Source organism: Chrysemys picta, chromosome 4 (assembly GCF_011386835.1).
Source record: "Chrysemys picta bellii isolate R12L10 chromosome 4, ASM1138683v2, whole genome shotgun sequence".
Classification (NCBI taxonomy): Eukaryota; Metazoa; Chordata; order Testudines; family Emydidae; genus Chrysemys; species Chrysemys picta.
The window spans coordinates 10,411,555-10,438,384 of record NC_088794.1 but is presented as its reverse complement, the minus strand read 5'-3'; the positions used below and the strand labels follow the sequence as shown (position 1 = coordinate 10,438,384).

Genomic DNA, 26,830 nt, shown 5'->3' with positions numbered 1-26,830 from the left:
TGAAAAAGAATGGGAACATCCCGGTTTGATCCTATCAGACCGGGCCATCCCGAACACTCGGTTCATTGGGGATTGTATTGTAAGTTTACCATATAAGAGACGTTGTTTCTAAAGGTTGAAATTGGGACAGTTCCGTTTCCCCCAAGCACTTTTTATTTTAATATTTTGTGTTGTGGGAAATTTGGAGCCTTGTTTTGGTTCCGATTGGGAACGCCAACGTCTTCCGAACGGCGGGGCTCCCGGCCGCCATGGTCCCTGACCTGCCTGCTGTCTGTACCTCCCAGGGAGGAGATCATCCGGCTGCAGGGGCGGGTGGATAAGCAGTATGCGGGGCTGAAGGACCTGGCGGAGAAGCGCCGGCACAGGCTGGAGAACATGTACCACTTGTTCCAGCTGAAGCGGGAGGTGGACGACCTGGAGCAGTGGATCGCGGAGCGCGACCTGGCCGCCTCCTCCCAGGAGATGGGGCAGGACTACGACCATGTCACGGTGAGTTAGCGTGCAGCGCAGAGGGCACGGCTTGGGACGCGGCCCCTCGCCGAATGCACGGCTGGCCTGGCCTGGGACGCCTGCCCGGTGTTTGCATCGTGAGGCGGGAGCTTTCTGTAGCCTGGCGGGGAGGGGGCATCTTTCTGGAAAGAGGGTGTTAGGGCAGCCTGGCCATGGGGGCAGAGGGAGGAGGAACGCTCCCAGGGCGAGGGAGGGTGTACAGAGCAGCGCACCCAGGATGGGGGTGGGGGGCTGTACAGAGGACCATGCCCATGGTGAGGTGGGCATGACGGGGGTATGGAGGAGACAGGTGGATTACTGTTCTGTGGTGGCCCTGGCCCACCACCCGCATCCCTGTGCTCCTACCGGGGAAATGGGGTCAGGGCGTGGGGGCTTGCTCTGCTTCCCTGCAGGAGTGCCAGGTGGGTGGAGCGGATCGGGGGCCAGGCCCCTCAGTTGGCTGGGGCCCCTGGGTACGGCCCCGTTGGCCCAGTGTCTAATCTGCCACTGGGAGGAGAGCGCCCCTGGTGAGGACTGTTTCTCCGCCAGCTGCTGCGGGAGAAGTTCCGGGACTTTGCGCGGGAGACGGGCAGCGTGGGGCAGGAGCGTGTGGACAACGTGAACCTGGTCATCGAGCAGCTGATCGATGCTGGCCACTCGGAGGCCGCCACCATGGCCGAGTGGAAGGACGGGCTGAACGAGAGCTGGGCCGACCTGCTGGAGCTCATTGACACGCGCATGCAGCTGCTGACCACCTCCTACGAGCTGCACAAGTACTTCTACGATGGCACAGAGATCCTGGGGTTCATCCAGGAGAAGCAGCGGGAGCTGCCCGCGGAGCTGGGCCAGGACGCCCACACCGCCGAGTCCTTCCACCGCATGCACACGGCCTTCGAGCGCGACATCCGCCTGCTGGAGGGGCAGGTACAGCTCCCCCGCTGCAGGAGCTCAGGGCTCCTAGAGCTCCGGGGGTCTGGGATCAGACTCCGCTCTGCCACGATAGAGCGCCTGCCGGCAATGCCCCCGGGCTGCCTTATTGCCAGCCGCTCCTGTCCCAGCAGCACCATGGCTCGCTGGGGAGTGTTTTCCCTGTGGTGTGATTAGCTGGGGGAAATGAGGGGCCGTGTCTGCCCTGCTTGGGGTTCGCTAGGCCACGCTCCGCTTCCACCTGTAGGCCACCAGCCGCGGAACGTGGCTCATAGGTGATGCGTGGATTACAGGGCCAGACGAGCCCACTCTGAGCTCCTGTAAACCAGGCAGAGAGTCTCCCCCAGGGATCCCTGCGACCAGCCCAGAACACCGGGCTGAGCTGGAGCAGAGCTTCGAGAGGGGCCATCCAGCCTGGATTTATAGATGCCAGACCAGGGACAGGGAACCTGCCCTGCCCTGGGCGATCTGTTCCCTGCTAAACATCTGCAGCTCATTTCAAGCTGGAATGTGGCTGACTTCAGCTCCCAGCCGCTGGCTCTCACTTGGAGGGCGTCAGATCAGCAGTTCTCAAACTGTGGGCCGGGACGTCAAGTGGGTCGCGACCCTGTTTTAATGGGGTCACCAGGGCTGGCGTTAGACTTGCTGGGGCCCGGGGCTGAAGCGGAGCCCGAGGGCTTCAGCCCTGGGTGGGGGGCTCAGGTTACAAGTCCCCCCCACATGGGGTTGAAGCCCTTGGGCTCCACCCCCGCCAGGGGCGATGAGGCTCAGGCTTCGGTCCCCTCTCCTGGGGTCGTGTAGTAATTTTTGTTGTCAGAAGGGGGGTCGCGGTGCAGTGAAGTTTGAGAACCGCTGGACTAGATAACAGAGCCCCCTGCTAGCAGAAACCTCCTGCCCAGCCCGATAGAGCAGGATCGTGTCCGCTCTCGGCCTTCTGCTGAATAAACTAACCAGCCTGAGCCCCTCCAGTCTCCTGCTGCACGGCCGGTTCCCAGACCTCACATCGCCCTGGAGCTCTTTCCTGGGCCCTTCCCTGGTTTTCAACATCCTTGGAGCAGGGTGGGCGCCGGAACTGGACTCGGTCTCCAGGAACGGTGCCGCTAATGCCGTGCACAGCCACAATACCGCCTGCCTAGTCCTACTTAGTAGTCTCACGTTCATCCTCCCGGCTACAGCATCACCCTGGCAGCTCATGCTGAGTTGCTTGTCCAGGGTGATGCCCAAGTCCCTTTCAGAGGCCCCGCTTTCCCGGTTCTGTAGGTGGGGGCTGCATTCCTTGTTCCTAGATATAGAACCTTGCATTTGGCCAGATCAAAATACACGTCGGTTGCGTGTGCCCAGCTTACCAAGTGACCCGTCCTTGTTGTTATTTACCACTTCCCTGTCTCTATGGGATCAGCCCTGTCTGACAGACGGGAATTGTGATGGGACTACAGGCAGATGGGGGAATGGGGCCCAGGAGTCGTGGCTTTCCCCCCCTTGGCCACGTTTCCCCGTGCTCTCTCCGGCAGGTCCAGCAGTTCCGGGAGGTAGCAGCGCGGCTGCAGACAGCCTATGCGGGGGAAAAAGCCGACGTGATCCAGAGGCAAGAGGAGGAGGTGGTGAGGGCCTGGAAGGCCCTGCTGGATGCCTGCAGTGGGCGGCGGGCACAGCTGGTGGACACGGCCGAGAAATTCCGCTTCTTCAGCATGGTCCGGGACCTCCTGTCTTGGATGGAGAGCATTGCCCGGCAGATCGAAACCCAGGAGAAGCCCAGGTAAATCGCCACTGAGGGGGAATGGCCCACACAGGGTCCGACATGCCACAGGGGCGTCTCTATTCCCAGCTTTTAAATCCTCACCTGACACTCATCAGAGGCTGAGAAGCAGCCCTGAACTTTGCAAGTCTCCTGTTCTGTAGAGACAGGGTGACCATATTTCCCAAAGGGAAAATGGGACACCATGTGGGGCTAACCTGAGCCCTTCCTCCCTGTGCGTGGGGCTGGCCTGAGCAGCTCACTCAAACCCACCTCCCCACACAGGGCTGGCCCATGCCGCTCGCCTGAGCCCAGCCCCTCCCACCACTCCCCCCCCATCACGCAGGACTGGCATCACTGCTCACCCAAGCCTAGGGTTACCATATTTCAGCAAGCAAAAAAGAGGACGGGAGGAGCCCCGCCCTAGCCCCGCCCCTGCCCCTCCCACTTCCCGCCCCCCCAGAACCCCCAACCCTCCCCCCGTTCCTTGTCCCCTGACTGCCCCCTCCTGGGACCCCTGCCCCTAACTGCCCCCCGGGACTCCACTCCCTATCTAAGCCTCCTTGCCTCTTGTCCCCTGACTGCCCCAACCATTATCCACACCCCCACCCCCAGACAGACCCCTGGGACTCCCACGCCCCATCCAACCACTCCCCACCCCCTGACAGCCCCCCCCAGAACTCCCAACACATCTAAACCCCTCTGCTCCCTGTCCCCTGACTGCTCCGATCCCTCTCCGCACTCCTGCCCCCTGACAGCCCCCCCAGAACTCCCAACCCATCTAAACCCCTCTGCTCCCTGTCCCCTGACTGCTCCGATCCCTCTCCACACTCCTGCCCCCTGACAGCCCCCCCAGAACTCCCAACCCATCTAAACCCCTCTGCTCCCTGTCCCCTGACTGCTCCGATCCCTCTCCCCACTCCTGCCCCCTGACAGCTCCCCCCCAGAACTCCCAGCCCCCTACCCCCCGCTCCTTGTCCCCTGACTGCCCCCTCCTGGGACCCCTGCTCCTAACTGCCCTCCAGAACCCCACCCCCTACCTAAGACTCCCTGTTCCTTGTCCCCTAACTGCCCCTTCCTAAGACCCCCCCCCAACTGCCCCCCAGGACCCTACCCCCTACCTGTACCCTGACTGCCCAAAACTTTCTCCACTCCCCTCCAAAAGCCCCCCCAGAACCTCCCTGTCCCTTCTCCTGCTGCTCAGAACAGGGTGTTGGGCTCTGTGCCAGCCGGACACATGGCTGAGCTCCCCTGCACAACACAAAACCCGGTCCCTGGCCCTGCACAGGGTTGCCGGAGCGGGCTGCAGGAGCAGGAGCTGCCGGCCGGCTCAGAATGCAGGGAGGGGGGGTGGGAGGAGGAAGCTGCTCCGGAGTCCAGCCCGGGACTTTCCTGCAGCCCTCCCAGCCGGGGGAGGGGGAAATCCCGGACATTGTGAGTGCTTCACAAATTCCCCCCCGGACGCTATTTTTAGCACACAAAAGGAGGACATGTCCGGGTAAATCCGGACGAATGGTAACCCTACCCAAGCCCTGCCTGCCCCCTGACCGAGCCCTGCCTCCCCCCTGTGCAGGGCTGGCACCACCCCTCGCCCCCCCCACATATTCCTCCACACACCCCTGTTTTTTTTATTGGGTGAAAGTGGTCGTTTGTCCCGTTCGCTGTTGCCAACTGCCCACTCTTCCCAAAAAAAGTCAGGACGGCAGGGACAGGGCTTAAAAAAGGGACTGTCTGATCAAAACCCTATGCAGAGATGTCTCGTCCGTGGAGTTGTTGATGAAATACCACCAGGGGATCAAGTCCGAGATTGAAACCAGGCAGAAGAGCTTCGCCAGCTGCGTCGACCTGGGGAAGAAGCTGCTGCAGCGCAGACACCAAGCAGGCGCCGAGGTGAGGAGCACGATGCCTCATGCTCTCATTTGCTTCTATGGGCAGGGCAGCCTAGCCCAACTACATCTCCCAGGGTGCACTGCACCTGCGCCTCCCCTGTGACCCCTCATGGGGGAGGTAGTCTGGCTGGCGAGCCCAGCCCACCACAGACAATGGGAGCATGGCGCACCCGAACTACAACTCCCATGAGGCACCGCGGCAGCATTGCTGAATGGAAATATTTTGGTTTTCCGGGTGTTTTTTTTTTTTTTCTTCATCAAAACCGCAACATTTTCCCTGGAAAATGTACATTAAAAATGAATTTTTTTCTTTCCGTCAAAACTTTCCATGGTGAGCCCCTCCCCCCATTTCCCGACCCCGCGGCGGAGGTGTCATCCCTCGTTCAGAGCCTGCGACGTGCCCAGCGTGTCCTGGGTGCGCCGTGTAAAGCAACATCCGATGGCGGTTTCCCGCCTGAGGGCCCTCCGGAGCAGCACGAGGCAGATCTGTAGAGCCAGTTACAGAGACACCCGCCAGAGCCGGGAGTGGAAAACGCCCTGGTTATTTCTCTCCTCTCTCCCCTTCCAGATCAAGGAGAAGCTGCTGCAGCTGACGGAGAAGAGGCGTGAGATGGTGGAGATGTGGGACAGACGCTGGGACTGGCTCCGCCTGTGTGAGTGCCACACGGGCATGTCGGTGGTGGGGGAGGGTTGGTGGGCACCAGGAAGCTGCTAGGACTTCACCCAGACCTCCAGGTGCTTCGCACCCACCCGGCCCCAGCACACCGAGCTCTGTGAAATGGGAGCTCTGGGAAATCTGGCCTGTTGGCTGCAGCAACAAATCATTTACAGGCGGATCCCGGGAGAAGGGGGTGGGGGGAGGCATTGGCTGGGGGAGCCAGCCAGCCCCAGCGCAGAGACTGGCCCTGCTGCCCCCCACCTGGTGCGGGCGTGTAACGTGCCCCTCTGCTCTCGCCGCGGCAGTGCTGGAAGTGTGCCAGTTCTCCAGGGACGCCTCGGTGGCCGAGGCCTGGCTGATCGCCAAGGAGCCGTACCTGGCCAGCGGCGACTATGGACAGACCATGGACAGCGTCGAGAAGCTGCTGAAAAGGCACAACGCCTTTGAGAAATCCACCACCACATGGGAGGAGCGCTTCGCCGCGCTGCAGAAGCTGACCACGGTGAGCGCGGCTTGGGTGGGCGGGGCGTCGGCAACGGGGATCGAACCGGGGAACCTCAGCAGCTTGGATGCCAGGAGCAGGCTCCCATGAGCTTCCACTAGAGGGGGACAGAGAGCCCCACCGCAAGCAGAAGCTGCACAGGGACGGCGGGCAGCTCCCTTGCCCGGCTGGTGCATAGCTGGGCACATTCCCGGGTGCTTTAGCCACTCCGGTTATCAGTGATCCAAAGAACAGGGCTTCCCCACTTCCCTCCAGAGACCACCCCTGCCTGGCGGGTCTACGCGGAGGGGGACTCTCCCCCGGACGCCGTCATGACACTGGTGGTAGCGCTGCATTCAGCCTCCCACCTCCTCTGCTCTCCCTTCTCGGCATTCCCACCCTTCGCCCACAGCTCCCTGCCAAGCACTTGGACCTTCTGCCATTTGCAAATCCGCAGCCTTTAAATAAGCCCTCCCCCCCTTCTTCCCCCAAATCCTTTTCCAGCTGGAGTTGCTAGGGAAGCGGAAGCTCCAAGAGGCGTCCACGCAGCACAAAGCCACCTGGCCCGTCGACCCCCAGGACGACTTTGACCCTGGGGCTTTGGAAGCACTAGAGTAAGTGACAAGCTTGCCCGTTTCACTGCACCCTGCGACCTTCCCTTCGGGCCTTTGGGGGGTGATTCTGCACCCGAGGAGGCAGCGGGTGGCTCACCAGGTCCTGGGGGTATCAGAGACTAAGGAGGATGGGCTAGTGAGTTAGTAGCCAGCTGCCAGCAGGGGATCCCAGCATGCTAGTGCCCGTGCCTTGCACCGGCAGATCACTGATTGCAAACCTGCAGCTGGGCCTGGTGCCGTTGGAGGGTTGCACTGGGAGCCAGGGGGAGTAGTCAGGGGCGTGGAAGGGGGGGCAGTGCTGGGGGCCAGAGGCATGGAAGGGGGACGGTGCTGGGGGTCAGGGGTGTGGAAGGGGGGCAGTGCTGGAGGCAGGGAAGGACAGTGCCAGGGGACAGGGGCGTGGAAGGGGGACAGTGCCGGGGGTCAGGGGTATGGAAGGGGGCAGTGCCAGGGGTCAGGAGGGCGTAGAAGAGAGGTGGCGCCAGGGGGACAGAAGAGAGGGTTGGCGCTGGGGGGCAGGGGGTGGTGCCTGGGGTTTGCATCCCCAAAGCCCTCGCTAAAACCCAGCCCGGGTAATTATAGCCTGCTGGCTCAGGTCTCTGGGTAGCATCAAAGGCAGAAGAGATTCCTTTTTTTTTTAACTACTTAAACTGTCCTTAAGTTTTGCTGTGGTCCATTAAACAGCTGTCACGTTCCACCCCAGAGGCAGCTGCATTTCATAGAATCATAGACTATCAGGGTTGGAAGAGACCTCAGGAGGTCATCTAGTCCCACCCCCTGTTCAAAGCAGGACCAACACCAACTCAATCATCCCAGCCAGGGCTTTGTCAAGCCGGGTCTTAAAAACCGCTAAGATTTCAGCGGTGGCTGAAGTGACTCATCTATGTCTGTAAGCTGAATGGGAAGCACCTGTTTTGGGGATACAGAATTTAGCGGCCAGCACAATGCATGCAGCAGCCGCTTGGCCACGCTGGCCATACGCTGGCCATGCTTCTTGGTTCCGTGGTTTGTAAATCTACATGCCCCAGGGGAGAGCTGAAGAGGCCAGATCCCGAACAGCCATTTGCGACTCACTTAGCTTGAGAAACGCCCAGTTTGAAAAGCATCGGATTCAGAATAATGTTGGTGATTCTGGGCAAACCCTTCCCACAGCCCATTATGGGCCTCGTATGTGAAAGAAAAGACCAACATTCCCTCTTTTTAAAGGGCGTGTTATTTGCCGTAGGTCTCAGGAAGAAAAAGAGACGAAAACAGGGGTAATTTCACAGGACCTCTCTGAACCTGCTACAGAAGACTCATCACTGGTCAGTTACCAATTTTAGTTTTCTCCTTCCTGGACCCACCCCGCCCCCAGCTGCATGATTCCCCGGGATTTTTTTTTATAAAGCTCTTTGCAAATTGTTGCCTCTCTGCCGAAGCCTGTTAACAATGTGCCAAAAATGTTTCCCTCTGACAAAAGCCTCGTGTTTTCCTATTTGCTTTGTGTTTGTTCATCCCCCTAGTTCTTCCCTCCTCTGCTATCAATGAAGCAGGTGAAAAGGTTTTTGTACCACGCATTCATCCATCATTTCTTTAATTAGTTTAATAAATGTTCACATTACAAATAATTTACTGTTCACCCCAAAAATATACCCACGTTCACAGTCTATTTTTCCACCCCCAGAAAATGCAATTTTTTTTAACACAGCGGGATTTTCCCCAACGAGCAAAGGGCGTAGTTTGCCAGGTTCACTCGTCGCGGGGTGGATCTGTCCCTCATTTGGTTGGGGGAAGGGTTCGCTTGCCCACCGTTGCCCTGCTCGAGCGGAGGTTGCGTGCATGTGGCTGAAAGTCTCAGAACCCGGGTCAGCTGACACAGGCTTGCTGGGTTCGCACTGTGAGGCTAAAAATATCAGCCTAGAGGTTTGGGCTCCGGCTGGAGCCCGGGCTCTGAGACCCGACCCCTCACCGGAGAGGGCTCCGGGCCAAGCAAAGGGCTATTTTTAGCCCAGTAGCATGAGCCCACGTCAGCAGACCCAGGCTCTGAGACTCTTTGCCATGGGTCTTTTTCTGCAATGTAGACAGAGCCTTAGCTCCAGAGACGTTAAGGGCAGGCTGGACTATTGGATTGTCCTGCCTGACCTCCTGTGTAGCCCAGGCCAGAGAATTCCACTCCGTTACCCCTGTATTGAGCCCAATCACTTGTGTTTGGCCAAAGCAGATCTTCCAGAAAGGCCTCGGTCTGGATCCTCCATCTCTCAATGTCTTCAATCCCCCCGTCCCTGGGTAGCTTGTCCTAAGGGTTAATCCCCCGCAGGTTAAACATCTACCTTCCGCTCCCAGCCTCCGCCCTCTAAGCACCCGGTGTTTCCTCCCTGGGAAGGGCCGTATGCATAAGCTGGTCTGGAAGGGTGCACTGGGAGACCCCACGCTGCCGGCATGTGCGGAGAAGCAGCGTCCCCTCGGAAAATGCCTTGTCTGCCAAACTCCATCCGTTCCAGGGGGAGGAAGGGCGGGTCTGTAGAGCGGGGAAAGGGGGCGCAGTGACAGCTGCTCTCAGGGGAGCCTGCACTGTTCCACCCAGCCAGGCCGACAAGACGGGGATTGCTGGCCTTGTGTCGCCTGGCGAATGCTGCATGCTCTCTGGCCATACGCCGGGGGAACCCCAGGGAGGGAGACGGCCGGCCCCCATGCTCAGCTCAATGTCTAGTCACATTGAAACTGGCCAGGACCAGCGAAGAGGTTAGAGCTACAGGAACACCGAGACTAACACCCAACGGCTAGCGGAGGGGCCTACGACTCAGGTCTCCTGGGTTCCACTCCTGGCTCACTGCGGGATCGCGGGCAGCTCATCAAAAAGCTGCCGGCTGTTCCCTGGAGGCTGATTTGCTGTCTTGGGCCCCGTCTTCACTAGAAACGCACGTCGGTGCGGACACTTGCTACAGCGACAGGAGGGGCTCTCCCGTTGCTGGAGCTAATTGAGAAGCGGGCGCGAGGTTGATGGTGTAATGACGTTGCGCAGGGGGGTGGATTTTTCACACACACACACACCCCGAGCGGCATTACTGGCTCCACCTAACGTTTTGGTGTAGACCTGGCCATAAGAATGTCAGTTACAAGGGGTGATTTCCTGGTGACGTTTCTCTCCTGGCTAAAGCCCCGGCGCATGGGCAGTTATATGGGCATAAGGGTCTGCTGCCGCTGCACACCCTTTGCTCAGGGAACCGGCACAAACTCCTTTGAACTGGGTCTCCGCTAGGGGGTTTGCCAGGCCAGCTCTGCCCCATCTGGACCTGGCCTGTGTGTCAGCGCTCTGGGCAGTCTGGACACCAGCCACCCCCCTTTCCAAGCTGCATGGCTCACACCCCAGTGCCCACGGGGCAGCAGGAGGAGCTGGGCGGGTGCGTGAAACCTAAGGAGGACGTGGACACAACCGGGGCTGGGACAGTGAAGGGAGGGGGGAGCCTCACGTGGCCCTCGGTTCCCTATGGGTGTGCAGAGACTAACTGTGCTCATCTAGTCTGACCTCCTATCTGCTCTACGCCCGTCAGCAGGACCCACCCCATAGCAAGTGCCCCTGGCCTCCCTCATCGCATCCCCCCACTGGGGGAGCCGTTCACCTGCGCACACGCTAGCTGGGCCCTCCCACGAGAGCCTGCGTGAGAAGCCGGGGCTCTGTAGCTGTAAGAAGGTCCAGTTCTTCCCCCTGTGCCGGGGATCCGGGGCGCTCTGGAGAAGGCCTGTTCCAGAAGCCGGGCCTCCCTCCAAATAGCAGACACGCTCCTTAGCCCCGCATGGAAGATTGCTCTCAGCTGAGGCGTTTTAGGGTCCCCACCAGCACCCAAGAGAAGGGCCCCCTGCTCCCCGCTCACGGCCTGGGAATCCTGCTCCGGGCGGCTGGGCTGTGGCCTCCTCAGCGTATAGGTCTGCACTGTCACCTTCACAGGAGGCTTCGGCACTGGTTCAGGCCAGACCTCCTCCCAGTGTGGACAGGGGGTTGGCTTACCGGGCAGCCCCACCGCAGAGCCTCAGGTGCATCCGGGGGGGAGGCAGGCCCGGAAAGATGGAACAGGGAACTGGCCAGGGGCTCAGGAGAACTGGCTCCTAGTCCTGGCTCTGCTGGGCTGCCCTTGGGCAAATCAACCGCCCCTGGGCCTCAGCACCCAGCTGTCATTGGGGGTAGAGTTCCCTACCTCACAGAGGGTGAGCAGCTAAACCCATCCACTGCCGGGAGGCCTGAGAGCTACCTCGATAGATCCTGGACTGGGCAGTTGGGGCTTGCAGGTCTCCTGGAGCTGCCTCCCAACATCCGGGTCAGGTCCTGCCCCCTCCTTGTGCGCTGGCCGTGGGCTGTGCCTTAGCTACTCGGGCCGCGTCTCCATGGGGCAGCCCATGGTGCCAATTGTCTGTAGCACCCCTGGCGTCGTGGGACACTCTGCCCAGCTACCCCAGCGGAGGATCTGACCTGTGTGTCTAGGACACCCCCAGCGCCACAGGGTCACACGCAGGCAGAGGGGAGATACTCTGCTGTCCTCCTCTCCAGGCAGAGCTCTAGGAGAATCCGTGATACACCAGCCCACCTTTCCCAGCACCTCCAGGGCTCAGGTTTCCGGGCTGCCCAGCCCTGTTGGAGCTGTGACTCCAGCGCTGAGGACCTCACTGCACATTGGGTCACTTCCTCCGACACCTGTTAGCGACCTGGATGTTCCTCCCAGCTCTCCTAGCACAACTACCCATTGGACCGGCGGGTTCCAGGGACGCAGCAAACCTCTCGACTCCGTAGCAGCACCAGCGAAGCAGAGGAGAGGAACGCGGGGTAATCTGTTTCCCGACACCCCACGCAGTGGGCCTAGACTCCGGCTCATTCCCCTGCAGGAATTCTAACCTCTTGCCGTTATTTTCTTTGGAAGAATGACGCCCCATCCGAGGCAGGCCCCGCAGAGAGCCCCGAACTGGCGCTCCCCGGTGCACGCCCCGGTGTCGGTGGGAGACACGGACGGCTCATCAGACGCTCGGCAACCTTCGGATCAGCTGCCAAAGGCTCTTTGTGCTGCTTGGCCTCGGCGCCGCCTCCAGCAGCTCCTGCCTATCAGCCTGCTCTTCCTCTCACTGCATCTTCTTCCTCCTCTTGCACCAGGCCCAATTCTTAGCTCTCCTTGCCTACCTCCCTTCTCCTCCTGGGTCATCTTCTCTCCAGCGCTGCCCTTAGCTCACCCCTTTCCTGGGGGCTAGCTTGCTGCACCTCGGGGACTCCCCGGCCCCCTCGTTTCCTCCAGCTAATCTGCTTGCAGAGGGCATTTCTTTGAGTGATTGCAGTAGACGCCAACCCAGCTCCAGCTCCCTCTTCTACTGGCTGCAGTCCCTGCGGCGTGCTGGTCTCTTCCTCTGCACCACTTCGCCCCCAGTTCCCTGCGTGCCTCCGCTCCGGCCCTGCTAAAATCTTCCCCTCACACACCCCTTGCCCAGCTCCGACTGCTGCCCTGAGACGTTGCCCCTGCTTCCTCATCTGCTTCAGGTCCCGGGCACACTCGCTGTCCTGGGCATTAAGGCCTCCCGTGCGCTTTCTGCTGTCATGCAGGCCTTGGGTCGTGCTCTGGACCCTGCTGAGCTAGCGCTGGCTGCAGGGGACGCTAGAGCCTCTCCATCTGCCCATAGCTTCTCCCATAGGCCAGTGCCCTGCGTGGGGCCTGCTCTGCCTCCTCCTTCCCCTCTCCCTGTGCTGCCCCTCCACCTTGGAGCAGGGTTCCTCTGAGAAATGCTGCCCCCCCCCCCACCCTGGAGCAGGTCCCCTCCTCGAGGAATGCTACCCTCACCCCAGAGCAGGGCCCCCTGAGAAATGCTGCCCCCCCCCCCCCCCCGGAGCAGGTCCCCTCCTCAAGGAATGCTACCCTCACCGCAGAGCAGGGCCCCCTGAGAAATGCTGCCCCCCCCCCCATCCTGGAGCAGGTCCCCTCCTCGAGGAATGCTACCCTCACCCTGGAGCTGGTCCCCCCCCCCCCCCCGGAGAAAGTTGCTCCTACCCTGCCCCCCCAGCCCTGGAGCAAGGCATCCAATGAGCATCATGGGTCCTTTGAGCTAATACTGTGTCAGTCATGCCCAGGGCAGCTCCCCCCTGGGAGTGACGGGCTCAGGCTCTCTGCAGACTCAGGCAGCGTCGCTGCATCGGTCACATTGGGTTCTGTTTTGGAAATGTTCTTCACTGCACTGAGAGCTAGGGCCCTTTTCTTCCTTCTGTGAGAGCTGAGAGTCTGGAGAAGAAGCCGGCAGGTCACAGACCGGCTCTGGGGCGACGGAGCCCTGATCCCTGCTTGGTGCGGCCCCGTTGCACTGCAGGTGCAGCCATAGCTCCGAGCCAGAAGGGTGTCCCTGCAAAGACCTGCTCAGCCCACAGTCACCCATGTCGGAGCCCCGTCGCGTTGCCTGGCCCCTGGAGGTGCCTTCCAAAGCAGGGGGGCTTGGCAGGGTCCCCTCTAGGGCTCGTGAGTTCCAGAGCCAAAGATCACACACACACACACACACCCTGCAAACGGACTGCAAATGTTCTGCCACCAGCCTCCTCCCACCGACTCCAGCAGGAGCACGGCGGCTCAGCCCAGCTCCTGCACCCCCAAAGCGCCCACGCGGACAGCAGCCGTAAGCCAGAGCCCCATGCAGCGCGCACAGCCAGGGTCCCAGACATGCCCAGGTAAACGCTCCAAGGGCACGCACTAGGTGTGACTAACACACATATATCCACATGCTGCGCACAGGTTTCTAAGCCACCGCCGCCCCTCACTTAGCAATGCAAGAAATGCCCAGCTCTAGCCTAAAACAATAACCCAGACCCAGAAAGGAGGTTCCCTGCCTCAGTTTCCCCACTCAGCTGGTGGAGCCCACGACACAGCAGTTGTTTCACAGTAACCACCTCACCATGTCGGCCAGCGTTCAGCAGCTGTGCAGACAGACTCCCCAAAGTGCCCCACCTCCTCTTCCTCCCCATGTAGCCTTATGTCAGGGTGACAGCACCCCCTCGACACCTGTTCACATGCCCAGTCCGGGAACTCCTACGGCCTGGTCTATGCAGTGGGATCTGCAGCCTGCAACACACACACACCTCCCCACAACACCCTGTGGGTGTAAACCCCCTCCCTCCCCTATCCCTCGAGCCCGTCGGTACAACTTCCCCCTTTACCCCAACTCCGGCCTGGGCGCATTCTCTGAGCTGCAACTGGGACAGGGTCTAGGCAGGTGGCCGTCCTCCACCCCCAGCTCTGCTAGGCTCTGGGGGGTGGCTCCCCCAAGTGCCCTGGCTGGCTGGGAATGTGGGGTCCTCCTGGGCGCCTCATGTGCCTGTTCTACAGGTAGCTGGCCCTTTCCCTGCCAGGCCTGGGCAGCCCCGAGTGCCCCCAGCACCAGCCGGCGGTGTTCTGCGATGGTGGGTCGCCCCATTGCTGTCCCGCCCCACCCAGCACAATGGGCAGCAGCAATTCCAGGAGGAGGCAGAGTTCCCCTTTTTGGACTTTGGCCCCGGATAGCTCGCCGTTACAGGGGACGGGGACAACACGTGGCCAAACCAGGGCCTGCCTTGTTAAGCCCCGTGCAGTAGAGCCCGCTAGGCAGGTCCCGTCCGGCTGGAAAGCTTGCTCCATTCTACGCAGCCGATCGGCTCTCATCCTTCTCGTCATGGCGGAGTCAGTTTCTTCTGGGGATTGGCCCTGCTTTGAGCAGGGGGTGGGACTAGATGATCTCCTGAGGTCCCTTCCAACCCTGATAGTCTATGAGTCTATGATTCTCATACAAGCTACAATCGAATCAGCCGGCAGCTTGGAGCCCTACAGTCCAGCCTGGGCCCTTTGGAAAATGCCTAGGAATATTTTTCCCACCAGCCCAGTGCCACGGCCGGTGTAGGTGACTCTGCCGCCTCCCTGATCGGACACACTCCAACGGCATCATTTTACAGAGCAGCCACACTGGGGAAAGCTCACGTCGGCCCGGGAAGATGCACACGCTAGAGAGTCCAGGCGGCCCGGGGGGGAGCCCCCCTCACGTTACCTGCCCCTAGCTGGGTGGTTGTTCCTAGTGTCGCTTGCAGATGGTGGCTAGCGCCCAGGAGAAAACCCTTTGTCCTCTGTTTGCATAAATAAAAATCAATCCCAGCTGACTTGGTTGCGGGGGCAGAGGTCCCACCTGGGCTTAGCACCCGCTAGCGCCAAGCTGGCCCTGTTCATCTCGCCTCTGTCAAGCGTTAACCCTCCTGAGAGCTGTGGGGGATGATTTTTCAAAGCCCCTAAAGCCCGTTTTCCAAAGTGACTTTGGCACTTGGGCTCAGCTTGTCATCCCCGCCCTGGTGGCCGCTGGGTTTTAAGTTTGTTCAGTGCTGGGGAAAGGTGCCAGATCGGCCCCCCTGCAGACCGAGCGCTTTGCTGTGACCACCGGCCCGGCACAAGGGGGCCCAGCTCCCAGGGAGGAGGGATTCGTTCCCCAGTGCTCCCTCCCTCCCTCTGCTGGGCCAGCAGCCCCTGAGACTCTGCCCAGCTGGCGCAGAACCAAGCCCCACTCTCCCGTCCTTTCTCACTGACTGCCAAGGAGCCATCAGTTGGCAGCAACATCTGGTGGGTACCACCCTGGCTGGGTTCAGCCCCACGTGGAGGGTTCCCCAACCAGTCCCGACCCCCAGGCCGCCTCCTACCGCGTCTCTGGTCAGGCGTCGAGCTGTGGCTGTCGGGCTGTGTGACGGGCAGCGGGTTTCCACGTATCCCCTCTGAGCAGGAGGCGCGTCCCAACGTGGCAAAGCACCGGGCTCCGGGCGTGCTTTCCAGCAAGCTTTGGGTAGCTGCTGAGTGTCCCCCCACCTACCTTGCCGCTCCGGACCTTCTCCCCGGGACTCTCAGCTATCTGGAGAACCCTGCTGCTCCCTGGCACCCCGCCTGAGCCCCACTGGGCAGCATTTCCAGTGCGATGGCAGCCCCCGGGCAGCAACAGGCTCAAGGCAGCATCCCCCCAGCCCTCCTCACCCACACGACACACCAGAGAGGGTGGGCCGGCCCCTGGCCCATTCCCCTACCCGTAAATGAGGGCTATGCCGCGAAATGAAAGGCGGGCTCCTTTAACCCCAATACACACCCAGCCCAAGCACCTCCAGGGAGCCCAGGACTCCCGCTGCGACAGGGCCAGCTATTTCTAGGGGCCATAAGCCGCACTGGCAGTGATGCCAGCCAAGGACCCGCCCCAATGTCCGCATGCTTTGCAGGGGGTGTGAGTGTCATGAACCAGGATGGCGTCAGCGCCATGCTGTAGGGGGCATTGGCCAAGGTGTATTGTGGGAGGGGTTTGCCGGGGCAAGGTGTATTCTGGGAAGGGTTCTCCTTTCTTTAAAGGGTCAAGTGTGGGCTGTTGTCAGGGCCAGGAGGCGGGACTTGATCCCATGTAGGAAATCCTGTTCCTGTGGGGGGCAGGGCTCTCTGGGGCCAGGGCCCCGCCCAGAGCAATCCTGGGCACACGGCACCTTTGGGGCAACTGTTCAGCAGCAGGGGCGTTAGTCCCATTTCCAGACTCAGGCCTCTGTCCCCAAGGGCATATTTACAAAGGGATTTAGGTGCCTCCAGCTGCAGATGGGCGCCTAGTGGGTTCACAACAGTGTCTAAGTGAGTCAGGCACCAGACTCCATGGACATTCAATGGGAATTAGACACCAAACGCACACAGGCGCTTCCAAAACATCCCAGCTGCGGTGCCGGGCACCTAAATCCCCTTGACAAACTGACCCAACCTGCCCGCGGCACGTTTGACACCAGGACTTGGGCTCCTAAGTCACTTGGGCCCGTTTGCAAATGGGCCCCTCCAGCTGAGCGCGCTTCGCCAATCACAGCTAATTGCAAAGCGCCGTGCACAGCGATGGGGTGATCGTGTTGCTCTGTAGGCCAGCCCTTCAGCACAGAGAGCTGAAACTGGGAGCCTGGTGTGTGTGGGGGGTGGGGGTGGGGGTGGGGGAGGGTTTGGCTAAGGAATGGGCAGCCCAGAGTCGGGGGGTCAGCTGTTTATTTACAAGACTATACAGAGAGTCCTGCCTCCCTGGCTAGGGTTACCATACGTCCGGATTTTCCCGGACATGTCCGGCTTTTGGGGGCTCAAATCCCCGTCCGGGGGGAAATCCCCAAAAGCCGGGCATGTCCGGGAAAATCGGGAGGCTCGGCCGGGGCCTCTTTGTGCGGAGCCGGGGTCGCGGGGCCGGGGGCATGGTGCCGGGCCGGGGGCGCGGTGCCGGGCCGGGGGCCAGGCCGGGCCAGTCCCGCGGGGCCGGGGAGCCGGGCCGGGCCCGCGGGGCCGGGGAGCCGGTCCGGGGCCGGGGAGCCGGGCCCGGGCCCGCGGGGCCGGGGAGCCGGGGCCGGGGGGCCGGGGAGCCGGGCTGGGAGCCGGGCCGGGCTCGGGGGGCCGGGCCGGGCCCGGGGGGCCGGGAGCCGGGCCGGGCCCGCGGGGCTGGGAGCCGGGCCCGCGGGGCTGGGAGCCGGGCTCGGGGAGCCGGGCCGGGCCCGCGGGGCTGGGAGCCGGGAGCCGGGGGTGGTCGGCTGGGGCCGCGCCTCCTCCCCCCCACACCCCTCCCCCCTTACCTGCTTCAGGCTTCCCGCGAATTAAATGTTCGCGGGAAGCAGGGGAGGGGGCGGAGACTTTGAGAGGGGGCGGAGTTGGGGCGGGGCGGGGCTGGGGGCGGGGCCGGGGCCCCCGGGAGTGTCCTCCATTAGGAGGCACAAAATATGGTAACCCTACCCTGGACAGCAGTGGGAACATCCAGCATGTGCCTGTGTCAAAATCCCCAGCCAGTCACACCAGCCCTGTGCCCAAAAAGCTGCTGTCTCTCTCTCAGCATCTGCTTCCTGCGAGGGTCACACACAACCCCTCCTTTCAGACCCACAGACCAAACTGTCTCCAGCAGCTTAACCCAGTCTCTCCAAGGCCTGTTTTCTGGGTGTTTACAACCCACTTTTTCACCCCGTCCACCCCCTTCGCCCAGGCCCTGCGACACAGCAGGTGCTCTAGAGGTGTCTCTGTGAGGCCCAGTCTTCTTGCACGACCGAGGAAGCTCATTCCAGGTTCCCTGCATGACTGGGAGAGTGAGTTAAACTCACACGTCTCCTTAGCGAGGCCCCGGATCGATTGCACTGGCAGCAATAAACAGCCGTGATGTTCTGGGGCTGCACCAGCAATACAGTGCACAGGGCTCACCGCCCTCTTCCCGGCTGAAGGAGCCGTGCCGTGGGAGGTGTCGGGTGCTTGCGTAATCCAGACCCTTCCTTTAAGTCTCTAACGGGGCGTTAGGCGCGGTGGTGAACGTGGCCTGAACCTGTTAAGAAGCCCCCATGGCTAACAGCCCTAGAGTCTGATCAGCTCAGTGCATTAATTCGCGACCAGAAAGAAAAACTTCTCCCCTCCCCCCCATTGTCAGAAGAGGCTGCTTAGAGAGAGAGAGCACATGGGACCAGAAGGGAGGCAGAAAGGGGGCGGAGACGCCTTTCCAAGCTCCGCCCATGCATACCAGAATGGGACACTGCTCGCCATACAGTGAAGTCCATCATTCTGAACTGAGCACGTCTGGCCTCCTAGGGCCTGGCACCCCCTTGTGAGCCGGGAACAGGCTCAGCTGGGCTCTTTTTTGGTTCGGTGGGGGGAAGTAACTGCGGGGAGCTCCTGACTCTGCGTGGCCCCAAAATGAGCCTTCCCACATGGCAAATTGTGTCAGTGTGTGACAGCCCCACACCCACATGCGCACACACCAACTCCTTCCTCTCCTCCCCCCCATCCCCCAATCTTGGGGAAGTTACAGTGGTGACGCGGTGGCTAGGCAGGAAAGGTTAATGTTTTACCGGTGTAATCACACCCGACAGCTGTAATGCCCCGGGGGACAGGCTAGGCTGTAATCAAAGTGGCTCTTTACAGTTTAGCTTAATCTGCTTCCAAAGCGTCCCAGGGATCAGGATAGGAGGGAGTTTTTTCCGTGATGCACAACTGGCCTGAAGCACCCAGGATTGGCCACAGCTGGAGATGGGACCCCAGCCACGGGGGGGATCAGAGAGTCCTTTCTTAGCTGCCTGGTTCTTGCCTGTGTGCTTGGGGGCCAGATGGGGGCTGGAAAGAAATTTTCCCCAGGTCAGACCAGCGGGGACCGTGGGGGGGGTTCTCCCTCCTCTGCAGCATGGGACACGGGTCACCTCTGGGATCAGCTGGGCCTGGATCGCCTAATCCATTCCCTGCCATTGCAGGGGCCTCGGGCATTGGCGGCACCTCAGTCCCACCTAGTCCTAAAATGTAACAATGTTCTAGGGCTCATGGGGTGGAAATCGATGGCCTGGGCTACACAGGAGGTCAGACGGGAAGGCCTAATGGTCCCTTCTGGCTCTGAATGCTATGAGGCCATAAGCCCCCTTGTACCGGGATATGTGTCCATTCCAGGAGTCATGCCAGGATAAGACAAGGTGTGAACTGAAATCCCTACAGTCCCAGGACAACGCCCCCTGTGGACAAGCCCTTAAAAGACTGTCACTGAGCATGTGAGTTAACCCCTCCCTGAGATGAATGGCAGAGTTCACACCTCCACGAGCTTTTGTTCAGCTCTGCATTGGTGACCCCCCAGGTCCTGTTGTTGAATTTTCTTCACACCCATCCCTGCATGAGGAGGGGGGGAGGTGAACAGATATCAGCTGTTCATTGCCAGCAGCAGAGGAAGTCTTTCTCTAGCTCCAGGGGTAGGTGACAGGAACCGAAGAGCTGGAGGTTATTCCCACTGCGGTTACATGGGTCCCTGGGGCTGTGCTCTGACATTGGAGCTGGCCGGGGGGTTGTTACCCGCCGAGGTTAGGGAGCGTGTGGACTTGGGGAAGGGTTGTAAGGGACTTAGCTGCAGCTGAATATGAAAGCGTGACGCCTTTTTGCCACAGTCATGCCAACGGGGGTCCCGACAAGCTGGCACATCCCAGCCCTCTGGCGCTGAGGAGCTCTGGGTGAAGTAACAACCTGGGAGTCGCTCCAGGGGTAGGTGGACGGGCTGGGGGCTCCATGCCCTTGGCTGTGCCGGCTGGTCTCCAGGCTGGCAGAGTGCCAGGCATGTTTTCTAGCATTCCTTCCTCAGCCCTGGCGCCGCTGTCTGGCTTTGCAGCTCCGCACAACTGCCCGCCCTGCTGGTTTTCAAGCAGGATGTGGCATGGCCTGTCTCTGAGTGCTGGCTTGGGAATTGCCTCCCCTTCTCATGGGTATATTGCCATAGCAACTAGGAGCCCCACTTATGGACCAGGGCCCCCGACCTGGCCCAGCCCCGCTCTCTGGCCAGACCCCAGGCTGGTGTGGTGGGACCCAACCACCAGTTACCATGGGCTGCTCACCCCCTGGGGCCGGGTCACTGGCCTAGCTCTGGGCCTCTTGGGGGCACTCCCAGGGGCGGCCCCAGGTCTGCCACCCTTCCTGGGCACACAGGCAGCACAGCCCGGCCAGCTGGGCCCTGGAACCAGCTCCTCAGTCCTTTAGACTTACGTCCCAGTGCCCAGCTGACCGTGGGAGCCCTTCAGGGCCAGCATGGCAGGCCAGCGAGGGACACGGGCTGAGCCCAGGGGTTGATGAACCAGCCACTTGACTCTGAACCAAGCACTAGAGCCACAGAGCTGTGAGTCTGAGGTTTGTGCTCGGCGTGTCCTGCCTTCTCTCTCTCTCTCTCTCTCTCCAGCTCAGTCTCCTGGCATGTGGCAGTGGCCATACCCCCCACCCCTTGCTCAGAGAAGCCGTCTCTTTTAAATACGGTTTCTGTCCCTTTTCACCCACGTGCTCCAGCCGGGAAAGTCCTGTCCAGCCCCTTTCCTCTGCCAGGCTTCTGTGTAGCAGCCGTTGTCCCATAGCGATGGGCTGGTCGGGGCCTGACAGTCAGAGCTGAGGGCCCTTGATCACGCTGCGATGGTTTCTCAGCCAGTGTCACGCCACTAGGGGCCGAGCCCCTAATCTGGCTACTATGAGAGCGCATCCAGACTTGGAATTTGCATAATCCAGACACTTCCTCTAAGTCTTGTGACAGACCCAGTTCAGTGGGATACAGGAGTCTGGTAGAGGGCAAATATACTGGTCACTGGCTGAATAGTTTTCTGTTCCCTGAGTGACCAGAGCAGGGGCTGCACTAGAGTAATCAGGAACCTGCTAGAACCAGTTAAGGCAGGCAGGCTAATTAGGACACCTGGAGCCAATTAAGAAGAAGCTGCTAGAATCAATTAAGGCAGGCTAATCAGGGCACCTGGGTTTTAAAAAGGAGCTCACTTCAGTTTGTGGTGGAAGTGTGAGGAGCTGGGAGCAAGAGGCGCAAGGAGCTGAGAGTGAGAGGGTGTGCTGCTGGAGGACTGAGGAGCACAAGCATTATCAGACACCAGGAGGAAGGTCCTGTGGTGAGAATAAGGAAGGTGTTTGGAGGAGGCCATGGAGAAGTAGCCCAGGGAGTTGTAGCTGTCATGCAGCTGTTACAGGAGGCACTATAGACAGCTGCAGTCCACAGGGCCCTGGGCTGGAGTAGAGGGTGGGCCCGGGTTCCCCCCAAACCTCCCAATTGACCTGGACTGTGGGTTCTTCCAGAGGGGAAGACCTCTGGGCTGTTCCCCAACCCACATGGTGAATCTCTGAGGCAAGAAAATCCGCCAATAAGCGCAGGACCCACCAAGATAGAGGAGGAACTTTGTCACAGTCTCTAATGGGGCGAACTTCCCTCCCGTGGGAATTCCAGCCGTTTGAAAATTGTTCTCGTTCTGGATCGGCATGAAAGCCGACACCTTGTGAAATTTCCTGCAAAACCAAAGTTTACTAAAAAAAGGTCGGTGTGGGTCCATCAAAGCATTGCATTCCAATTCTGGCTTTTTTAGCTTATCTGTAGAGTAAGAGTCCAGGACTGTCACTCGGTCTGTTGCTGGTCCCAAGATATTAGAGACAAGGTGGGTGAGGTGATATCTTTTATTGGACCAACTTCTACTGAAGAAGAGCTCTGTGGGAGCTCCAAAGCTGGTCTCTCTCACCGAGAGAAGTTGGTCCCATACAAGATATTCCCTCCCCCACTCTCTCTGAGTGTCACTCTGAAGCCTAGAATAGCTGGTGAGTCAGTGTGACGAGATGGAAACAGCTACGGGCCTGGCTGAGGTCTCTTTTGGTTCAGAATCGCATCGGGTTCAATCATCGCTGGGGTTCAGTCTGTTACCATCCAATTGTTAACTTTGCAGCCATTCAGAGTTTAGGAAGCACCACCCGGGTGGTGGAGAGCTACAGGAAGGCACGTATCTCTGCCAGGCCAAGGGGCCTAGAGCTTGTGATAGCAGAAATAACTCAGCCAATCACCATCCGCACTCTACGGCTAATTCGTGTGCAACAATTTCATTGCCTGCGGGCGCCTGCACCGGTGGTCGATTGCGGGGCCCAGCTGCCACCCCGAGGCACTGCATGGACTTTCAGCGACTCATGGGATGTTATCATGTACAATATAGCACATACTTAGAACCAGAGGCACTGACTTTCTGGTTTCCCTGGGGGCGCTCGACCCCTGCTCCATCCCAGACCCCACCCCTACTCCACCCTCGTTCCGCCTCTTCCTGCCCCCACTCCTCCCTCTTATCCCCAGTGCCACTGAACAGCTGATCACCAGCAGGCGGGAGGTGCTGGGGGGGAGGGGGAGGAACTGATCAGCGGGGCCACCAGTGGGTGCTGAGCACCCACTATTTTTTTCTCATGGGGGCTCCAGCCCCGGAACACCCACGGAGTCGGCGCCTTTGCTTAGAACCCAAAAGTTGCTCAGAAATGAAATATCAACAATCCGGAAGTGACGTTTCCACCTTACCAGAACGCATGTTTCCGGCCGTAACTAAATGCCGCCGCGCTCCGCCACATTCCCGTGGGAAGGGTCGGTTTTCCGACGGTCGAACAGAAAAGCTCCAGCGACGCTCCCAACTGACGAGTCCCAATCCAAGCCAGAGGCTGCAGCACAAAATGCAGCCCGCACCGTGCTCCAGGCACACTCCGTCACACAAGTCCGGTCCCTGCCCTGACAGTCCAAATCTAAGACCAGAGACAAGAGCTGGAGAGAGACAGACGGGGCAGCACAAGGAAACAGTGAGACAATGCTGGTCACTGCGTTGGGTCTCAGTCCACACTGGTCTGGCTGTTGTCCAGGCTCCTTTATTTGGCACGGCATTGCTGCAAAGGGAAGTTTTAAGGAGGGTTGTGAAGGAGGCTGAGGGGGTAACTTTGCGGCTGGTTACAGAGAGCTCCTCCCAACCAGGAGGGGCAGCATGGGACAAAGCGCTTGTTTGTCTGTACGGCCGAATGTAAAGATTTACTCCTAGGAACAAAGAGTGTCGACCACACCTCCGGGATGGGGGACTCCATCCTGGGGAGCAGTGACTCTGAATCAGATCTAGGGGTCATGGTGCGTAATCAGCGGAACGTGAGCTCCCAGTGCGACGCTGCGGCCAGAAGGGCTAATGCGATCCTGGGACGCACAAGCAGGGGAAACGCAATTAGGAGCAGAGAGGTTGTTTTACTTTGGATGTGGCCCTGGTGCGACCGCGGCTGGAATCCTGTGTCCAGTTCTGGTGCCCACAATTCAAGAAGGATGTTGATAAATTAGAGGGGTCAGAGAAGAGATGGGAGAATGATTAAAGCAGAGGGCCCCAAACTGTGGGGTGCCCCCCCAGGGGGCGTGGAGGAACATCGGGGGGGGGGAGCCCACACGGGGGGCGGGGAGTGAGTGCTACCCAGCCCCTCCCCACCCTCAGCTCTACTCCGGTTCCACCCCCCAGCCGCATCCCCGGCTCCCGGCCCCCTTCCTGGCCCTATCCCCAGCCTCAGCGCGGCTCTGTTCCTGGCGTCGCGCCAACCCCCAGCCTTGGCCGCTGGCCGCGGCTCAATTCCCGGCCCAGGGCCCAGGCCGGGAGTGGAGCTGCACCTGGTCAGGGGCTGACTGCTGGGCCCCACTGCAGTCCAGCTGCAGCTCTGCTCCAGCCCCTGGCCCCCTCCCAGCCCCATACCCACCCCCAGCTGTAGCACCAGTCTCAGCCTCCTTACCCCATCCGTGTCTGCCTGCCTACCCCGCCCCCCAGGAGGCACGGCCCCGCTCCTGGCCCTGGCCCCAGGGAGGTGGGGGGGGCACAGACAGGGGTCGGGGGGGCACAGACAGGGGTCGGGGGGGGGCACAACCCTCAAAAGTTTGGGGACCTCTGGATTAAAGGATTAGAAAACCTGGCTTTGACTCAAGGAGCTCAAACTATCTAGCTTCACAAAGAGAAGATTAAGGGGTGACTTGATCACAGTCCTAAGTATCCCCTTAGGAACAAGTAGTTAATAAGGGGCTCTTCAATCTAGCAGACAAAGGCGTAACATGATCCCGTGGCTGGAAGCTGAAGCTAGAGAAATTCAGCTGGGAAAGAAGGTGTCAGTGTTTAACAGTGAGAGTCATTAACCATTGGAACAATTTACCCAGCGGTGCAGTGGAGTCTCCATCCCTGGCAATGTTTAAATCACGATCGGATGGTTTTCTACAAGCTCTGCTCTGGGAATGATCTGGGGGCAGGTCTCTGGTCTGTGTTATCCAGGAGGTCAGACGAGAGGATCACAATGGGCCTTTGGAATCTAAGAATCTGTGAAAATGTAACAAGGGGGTGATGGAGGCTACAGTGGCCAATCAGAGGAGGGACTCGACATCTGCAGTAGCATATGCGTGATGAGAGGTAGTGTGGGACTAAGCCAGGTGGTGCCTTAAAGAGAAGACAAGTGGACAGATCTCGGTTTGGTGCTGCAGACTCTGCATATACTTGGGAAGTTTCCGAGCACTAAGTCAGCCTAACACGTCACGCTTACATGTATATCTAGCACCTTCCAGCCATGCATTTCCACAGGCCTTACACCCCTCCATTCACTCACACTCGCAACTTCCAACCCCCATCTCCTCTGGGGCGAGAGCCCCATTCTACTCATGAGGGAAGCAGAGGCACGGGGCCTCTCCTTTTCCAAAGGGGACCTGTGCACTTAGGAGCCAACACCTCATTGAAAGTCAACAGGGTTTCAGCTCCTACGCCCCTGAGTCCCTTTCAGAAATGGGACTTGGACCACAGAGTCACGTAGGTGGGCATGAGAGCACACACTGGGCAGAGCTGACCGAACTCCCACAGTAAGTCAGTGGCTGAGATAGAAATAAAAGAGCAGGTGCACCCTGCTCTCACCACTAAGCTGTGCTGCCCCCATTGGGTTGAGCTGGGTGAACAGTGGATTTTCGGTTCACTGACAATTCTGAAAAATCAGAGAAAACGTTTGTTTGGGGCTGACCTGACATTTTTCAAAATTTTTGTCAAAGTGGAAAAGGGGAAAAAATGGTTTTGGGTCAAATAAAACTTTTCACCTTGATGAATTGGACAATTTTTAAACATTTTTAAAATAAAACGACAGGGACGTCTGAAAGGCAAGGTCCTTTCTGAACAGAAAAACAATCGAAATGTTTCCTTTCAAAACGGTCAACATGAAACAGTTCCGATTTTCCAGAATTCGGCTGACATTTGGTTTTGCCCCAAGCCAACAACACTGACATGAATCCGTGAAACATTTCCGTGTGGCCGGTTTCTGTGGTTTCCTACCCAAAAACGTCTCCCCGCTCTGCTAGCGGTGTCTGTTCTCCTAGAGCGGACGAGGGGCAGCATGACAGCCCAGCAGCATTCATGATCCACTCTGTTCTCGGGTAACATGCTGTGCTCCGTGATCACAGCAGGTGGAAGAGGAGAAAGCAGACCCAGCCCAGGCCCCGGCGGAGCCAACTGAGGCCAAGCAGCCCGAGATGAAGACGAAAGCGGACGACAAGGAGCCCTCCGCCATGGACCCGCTGTTCAAAGCCCTCCAGACGCCTGTGAGTGAGCGCAACGAGACCGCCACACTGCCCGTGCAGCTGGACCGCTCGCACAGCCTCCAGATGGAGGGCTACCTGGGCCGCAAACACGACCTGGAGGCTCCTAACAAGAAGGCTTCAAACAGGTGCACGGGGACGGCGGGCACTCGCCTTGCAGGACGTATCCCATAGGGAATGGCTCTGGCTCGGCTGGGGTCAGCTGTGCCTGGCCCATAGAGGCATTGGCAGCTCCCCAGCAAGACCAGGTGGGGAGAGGTTGCAGGCACCCTGGGCTGGGGAGCGACCCCAGCGGAGGGCCTCTCAGAGCAGCGTGGAGGCTGCCTGCAGGGAAATACAGATTCTGTGGGAGGGACCCATGGGTGAAGGCTTCTCTGCCACCCTCCTCAGAAGGCCACTGCATGCTACGCTGCCCAGGAGCCAGCCCGGCCCCTGAGCCTCACTTCGACCTCCCACGACTCCATAAATCTGTTACCCGCACACTCTACGGCACCCACCTTTATCCTTCCACGGGCGCAAGGCGTAACCCAGTTGATTTAGGCACCCAACACGTACCCAGTTCTTAGGGCTCCAGGCGAAAGGCACCTAGGGCTCAGGGCGTACTCTTCTGCGGGTTTGCGGGGCCTTTTACCAGTGAAAGAGCCTTACACAGTCATATCCTTATCCTCTATGTATTACCAATCACCAAAACAGAATGCACACACAGAGCATACAATGCTCGCCACTCCCAATAAGGCAGACAAACTTTTCCTGCTGGCCAGTCAGAATCAGGTCGTCCGGGAACTCCAGCTTCTGCACGATTATGGTTGGCAAGGTGTTGGGTCCGGAATCTCTGATCCTGGGCTGTGTCCTGGAGTTAGGTTTCAAAGAACTTCCCTTTGGACCCCAGTTTATACCGTGAGTCCTGCTTAGCTGTACCTTACCCAATCATTTGAAACGAAAGTCCTACAAAACGGTATTTTTCACCGATCCCAGCCCATTACGAAACAATTCTTTACCCAATCAGCCCCCACCACCTTAGTTGATGTAAATCTTGCAAAATTAGGTATGCACCAGACAGAAACAATCAAAGAACCAGACAGACCCTACAGATAAACAATAGAGAAGTGGGGACCACAAAGGCAAAACAATAGACTTATAGATCTCACAACCACAACTGCTGCTAAGTGGTTTCTTGCCAGACAGAAT

General features: G+C 59.5%; 1 protein-coding gene across 7 annotated transcripts in view; it reads left to right on the top strand.

Moving 5' to 3' along the window:
• SPTB (spectrin beta, erythrocytic) overlaps positions 1-26,830 on the top strand; it is a 111,441-nt gene that overhangs the window by 76,450 nt on the left and 8,161 nt on the right. For 5 of the 7 annotated variants that reach the window (XM_042852596.2, XM_005294976.5, XM_042852595.2 and 2 more), the window contains 9 exons: positions 285-489; positions 1,039-1,413; positions 2,928-3,172; positions 4,903-5,041; positions 5,609-5,693; positions 6,004-6,200; positions 6,684-6,793; positions 8,019-8,097; positions 25,508-25,770. In XM_042852596.2, the coding sequence (XP_042708530.2) occupies positions 285-489; positions 1,039-1,413; positions 2,928-3,172; positions 4,903-5,041; positions 5,609-5,693; positions 6,004-6,200; positions 6,684-6,793; positions 8,019-8,097; positions 25,508-25,770 (1,698 nt within the window). Of the gene's footprint in view, positions 1-284; positions 490-1,038; positions 1,414-2,927; positions 3,173-4,902; positions 5,042-5,608; positions 5,694-6,003; positions 6,201-6,683; positions 6,794-8,018; positions 8,098-11,315; positions 18,153-25,507; positions 25,771-26,830 lie in introns of those variants that run through there. The other 2 variants (XM_005294979.5, XM_065591270.1) reach the window with 2 other exon arrangements.